At 45.6% G+C, this 6,000-nt stretch overlaps 1 protein-coding gene across 1 annotated transcript in view; it reads left to right on the top strand.

Moving 5' to 3' along the window:
• The first annotated feature begins 1,717 nt into the window (after window positions 1-1,717).
• Window positions 1,718-6,000, top strand: part of ACER3 (alkaline ceramidase 3) — a 197,902-nt gene continuing 193,619 nt past the window's right edge. Inside the window, exon 1 of the mRNA XM_059930750.1 lies at window positions 1,718-1,919. Coding sequence (XP_059786733.1) covers window positions 1,817-1,919 — 103 coding nt within the window. The 5' untranslated portion in view covers window positions 1,718-1,816. The remainder of the gene's footprint in view (window positions 1,920-6,000) is intronic.

The raw sequence follows: 6,000 nt of genomic DNA, 5'->3' as shown, positions 1-6,000 counted from the left end.
TTTTGCTTTACTCCTAGCAAGTATTATCACAGTCTACGGTTGTGGTCTCTACAGTTTTTATTGCAATGTCATCAGCAAATCACTTTTAGTATGTATTTCTGCATATTCATTATGAGTATACAAATACATGTATATTTATTCATTTATAAAGTATATATACTTATGATTAATATACATATTAAGAACACACGAGACAGAAATTTTAAGGACAAGATAAAAAATGACTAGAAATAGAAGTTTTCCCACACCTCAATTTTATTGATCTCTCCAGAGACTGCCATCTTGAATCTTTACTGTTTACCTCCATGTGTTCCTAGCACTCAGCCAAAGGCAGGGTACATAGCAGAAGCTCAATGTCTGCTGTTCAAAAGAAAAATTTCGATATCCCACTATTTCTATTAAAACACAGCCTCTATTCCTAGGTTTTGCACCCTGCAAGTAAAGGTTCTGCATCTATCATCCGGTAGGGTCACTTTGTAGAGAGGCTGTGGGTGCCTCATCTCTCCTTGTTTTTTCTTTTACCTTCGATTACACCTTAATTGACTTATTTCTTTAGGAAATAGCAGTTGTGTCATCCTTAACTATACTCTTCATTTCGAGCTGCTTGGTCAGGCAGAGTCCTGGGTGTTGGGACCATAAAGAATGGAAATCAAACTTTCAGATCAGGATGTATCTATCACTGGAGGATGTGAACAAAGGTCAAGGGAGCTCTTGGGGATGAGAGTCAGGGAGGGTTTCAGGAAGCTGGATTCTAAAGGACCAGTGGAAATTAGCTAAATGGAGAAGAGAGGAAGGCAGGCAGTCCCAGCTGAACTGCAGGAGCAAAGGCAGGAAGATGGGAGTGGACCCTGCACATTCTGAGCTAGGGAAGAGTTTGGTGTAGCTGAACACAAGGGGCAGGGGGCGGTTGCATTTGCGTTTTAAAAAGATCCTTGCAGCAGCTCTGAGGAGTATTAGGGTCTTGAGGCTGGTAGTAGGGGAGGCTGTTGGTTGCCTGAAGAGTAGGACACAATTATAGATTGCTAGAAGGTAGAAACTTCTGGGCTTGTAAGCCCAAACGGAAGCAAGTAAACTCTGCTTTAGTGCTCTGGCTGCACTGTTTTTTAGGATCCCGAAGTCCCCCCCTCCCCCTTCTTTTTGCTCGGTCCGGGGTTTGTTGCCCTTTCCCTTTGTTGCCAGGTGACACACCTTTATCAGAAAATTATTATTTCCTGGGAGTCCCCGGCGGGGCTGGGAGTATTCGGTTCCTGAGCTCCTTTTCAGGCCTGCGGCCGAAGAAAGACACTGAGGTGCGTCTCTGCACTAGTTTAATCAAGCCAGGGCTTGATTGAAGCCTTCATCCCACCCCCGCCGCAGTAAAATCAACCCCCTCCCCCTCCCCTCCCCCTCTCCCCCTCCCCTCCCCCTCCCCCTCCCCCCCTCCCCTCCCCCCCTCCCCTCTCCTCCCCCTCCCCCTCCCCCCCTCACCAGAAGCTCAAGCATCCAGATAGAAAACAGCCTCGGGGATGTCAGGAACGCCCAACCCACAGTCAAGGGCGTGTCGAGGCGGGGCCGGTGGCCCAGCTCACACCCCTTCCCTGGGAAGGAGGGGGCAGGGCAGTCCCGGCGCCCTCCGGCTGGGCCCTGCGCTGGCCGCGGTGGGCGGGGTCTCCGGCCGGGCGGGTCTCTGACGGCTCCGGGCCCCGCCCCTCGGGGAGGGAGAGAGGGTGGAGTGCGAGGCTAGCGCGCCAGCAGGGCCAGAGCCGGCCTGGGAACCCGCGGAACCAAGCGCAACGAGCGGAGCGCCTGGGCGGCGGCGGCGGCGGCGGCGCACGCTATGGCTCCCGCCAGAGACCGCGAGGGCTACTGGGGCCCCACGACCTCCACGCTGGACTGGTGCGAGGAGAACTACGCGGTGACCTGGTACATCGCCGAGTTCTGTGAGTGCGGGTGCCGGCCTGAGGCGGGAGCGAGGGAGGGAGGGCGCCGGTCTGAAGGGGAGACGCCGCGTGAGGAAGGGAGAGGGCGGACCTGGCCGCCGGGGGAGGCACGGGGCCTGGCCGGGGGAGGTGGCGTGGGGAGAGCGGGCCAGGGGACAGGAACGGGAATGCTGCGGAGGAAGGCAGCAGCTAGGGGAATCCAGTGTGGCGGGTGAGGAGGGCCGGTCTGGACGGGTTGAGGGGGGCCTCGAGGTTGGGGGGGCGGAAGATATGTGGAGAGCCCCTGCTGGACCTTAGGGGAAGCCTGAGGGGCAGGGTTGGGAATGGGGATTCCGCTGCCTGAGGGGCAAGTGGGGGCAGCCCGAGTAGAGCTTGGGACAGTGGGGGACTCTGCTTATTTGAATGAGGGCCCGGGACACCTGCTCCTACTGTTGCTGCCACCACCTTCGTCGCAAGGACACGGGAGAAGGGAACAGGTCCTAGCTCAATCTTCCCCCAAATACGTGAAAACGCGGTCTTTCCCTTCCTCGTTCTCTGTTCCTGTGAGTCCTCCTTCGGTCACCTCCAGTGAACGGTTTTCCCGGTCTCAGATACCTACCCCCACCCTTACCCTCCAGCCCACTCTCACCCAGGATATCTTCGGGTACCAGCGATCACCTCCTTTCTGAGTACGATCATTCAGCTCTCTCCTTGCACCAGGAGTAGAAGGCAGCATCTAGTCTGTACCTTCCGGCTCGTGCCAGGTTCCTAAGAGCACAAGGGATCAAGTCCCTACTCCACTCTGCCTCCTCTCCGACTACCTGACGAAGGTTAAGGTTCTTCTGAGGACGCTACTTCCACTGATTACACCTTCTGAGGACTTGGGGAAGAATCCTCCTCTAGCTGCTGCCCCTGACTGGCCCCTTGGGGTGCTGTGTGTGTGTGTGTGTGTGTGTGTGTGTGTGTGTGTGTGTGTGTATTTCCCCAGATGATTGTTCCTTCCAGGCTAGGAACAGGAAAAATCTGCCGCTTGTTTTTCTGTAGTTTACTGTGGTCAAGTTTTGAGAGCACAGCATTTGCTCCTTCTTCAGGTACCTGCTTCTGGCAAGGTACAGAGAATATTTTTTGGCTCACTATTACTGCCTTCTTCTAATTGGCTCAACTTTCTCAGGACGTGAAGCAAAACTCTTTTTTAGCTAACCTTCCCATTGTTGGGTCTTTGTCCCAGACATGTGTTTGGCTTTGTAGGAAAGAGGCAAGACTTTCATGCCAGCTGATCCTACTTTATTGCATTCCCAGTAATTGGCTAGGATTAAAAAAAAAAAAAAAAAAGAACTCTTTTGGTAGTTTTTAAGACTTTTAGTACTATTCCCTTTAAACTGTGATTTAGGCTGAGAGTTACTTTTCCTGAACTACTAGCTTAAATTAATAATTTTTATATAATAATGGATGAATATGGGCAAAGGGGTCATTTGTAGTATAATTACTCAGCTCAGATGTTGGCAAAGGAAGTGCTTTACCAATTTGCTGTTAGATCACGTTGGCAAGCCCATACATGGTCCAGAGGAGGTCCACGAGAGAAGGGACTTAAAATTGTGCTTTCTGAACTAGAAATTTGTAATGTGGAAAAGTGAAACTCAGGGTTCTTAAAATGTTGAATGGGCTGTGATATAGAACAGTTAAGCTTTCTGTATTTCTCTAGAATGTAGAATTAGAGCCTATGGGTGGAAACTGCCTGTAAGGAGAGAGGTTTTGCTTCAACGTAAGGAAAATTTTAAAGTTATAATCATTGATTGTGTTGATTTGAGAGGTAGAGGGCTTTCTGTCACTGAAAGTGTTCAAACAGACCTTGCTCAACTAACTCACATGGATATTTTAGGGGGAATTAATTGTTTGGTAGAGAAAAGGGGTTGGCTTTAGTTGGCCTTTAGGTCCTTTGCAGCTTTATGGGTCAATATAGGTAATAATGACTCTTAGTTTAGAATGAAGGATTAGAATCAAAAGAGAAAACTGACAGTTAAGTCATGTGAGTTATGAGACAGCAAGATACTACTGTTCTGACAGATAGCTCTGAGAAATGGGAAATGGCTTTAGTTCTTAATGACCTCAGAAGAGGAAACTCTGAGCAGCCGGCAGGGAGGGTTTTGACATAGGAATCAGGAGTTGCAAGAACAGGATGAGTGAGTGTTGGCAGCCCTTTGCACTTGTACCTTGGGAGAAAATGATCTGGAGGAGGTTGAGGTCAACCTTCTCACCCAGCAAGTGGTGTGTGTCTATCATATCTTTGAGTAAGAGACTTGATCTTTGAAAAATAGGCTGATTAATAATGTGTTTAAAACAAATGCAACTTTATCAACATTATAATATTTACAATAATGATAGAAATATTCAGGATAATAATAATGGTGATAATAGCTATATCTAAGTGCTTACTATGTACCACACTTTGCTAAGCACTTCATATATCTTATCTTTTTCGATATTTACCATAATTCCAAAAAGAAGGCATTATTATCCTTATTTCACAGATTAGGAAATTGAAACTCTAACAAGTAATTTATCTAAGGTTGCAAAAAGTGGGGTAGAGGTAGTATTCAAGTTGAGGTCTGACTCTAAAGCTACTATACCATATTACTTCTATCACACATTCATTGTTTTGCCCCTGCATGCAGGGGATGAGGACAAGCATGAAGTAGTACACTATCACAGATGACAAATTGAATAACTATTCAGGAAGCCTATCTTTCAGCATTGGGGTGTGTGTGTTTTGGGTAATCTAAGGACAAGTTTGGGGAATTGCATGTAAAGATGGCAACAGTTCTTAGTCACTGAAAAACCTGAAACGCTGTCTTCTTAACGTCATCCAAGATGAGCTCATATTCCTTTTTTGTTTGGGTGGATTGTCAGAATCAGGGGAAAAGGTAGCCAGTTTCTCTTCAGTTGTGAAATACTAAGTGCCTTGATGTGCTAGAAGTTACAGGTACTTTGCCTGGTAGTATGGGACAGTACAAATGACCATGCAAGTTAAAACCTGGCAAAGTAATCTTCATAATCAATGAGAAAAGTTATGAGTATTCTGTGACCTTTACACATTTTTGTCAAACATTGTAAACCCTCTTATTGTTAGTCATAAATATATGGAGAAATGAAAAAAATGTTAAAACTAATATTTAGTACACTGTAATTGAAAACATTGAGAATTAAAATGTGTTATTTCTTTGTAGAAGAACTTATCTAGAGTAATTTGAGTAGTACTTGCCTTCTTGTCATGTAACTTATGATATGGAATGAGTATTTTTTTCTATGCCTTGGTGGATTGTCATGCTCCTTTCTAACTTTGGATCAGGTTCCAACATTTCATTCTTTGCACTTTCAATATTGTGAAATATTTCTGAGAGTTCCTGTAATGCAGAGTTTTTGCTGGTGTCACTTCTGTTCCATCTTCATCCTTTTCTCACAACCCCTTTCTTCATTTGTGTCAATAAGTTTGCCTTCACTAAGTTCCTCTGGCTGCATATCTGGTCTCTCGAGTGGCAACAAGGTCAACATTGTCATGGTCAGTTATTTCTTCTATAACTCCGTTTATGTTTGATTGGGATTTTATTTCCAACACTATTACTTTTTTAAAAAATTTTATTTTATTGAAGTATAGTTGACTTACAATGTTGTATTAATTTCTACTGTAAAGCAAAGTGATTTGGTTATACATATATGCATTCTTTTTCATATTCTTTTCCATCATGGTTTGTCACAGGATATTGAATATAGTTCCCTGTGCTGTACAGTAGGACCTTGTTGTTTATCCATTCTCTATATAATAGTTTGCATCTACTAATCCCAAACTTCCAATCCATCCCTCCCCCACCCCCTTAACACTATTACTTTTTGTTTCTTTGCTGCACTTTCATCATTGTTGGCCTGTTCCACCTTTCAATTATCCATTTTTGTAACATGTCACGTACATTCATCACCAGGAGACAAGGAGGCAACTCAGCTACATGCTTTGCCGTCTGTACATGAACTGAATAACAGATGTGCAGTGACTAAACACCAACAGACTTTGCCCTGGTCTTTTATCTATAGTTAGAAATTTAGGCAGAGA

Source organism: Balaenoptera ricei, chromosome 8 (genome assembly GCF_028023285.1).
Source record: "Balaenoptera ricei isolate mBalRic1 chromosome 8, mBalRic1.hap2, whole genome shotgun sequence".
NCBI classification, from domain to species: domain Eukaryota; kingdom Metazoa; phylum Chordata; class Mammalia; order Artiodactyla; family Balaenopteridae; genus Balaenoptera; species Balaenoptera ricei.
This window is presented reverse-complemented; position numbering and strand designations above follow the sequence as displayed.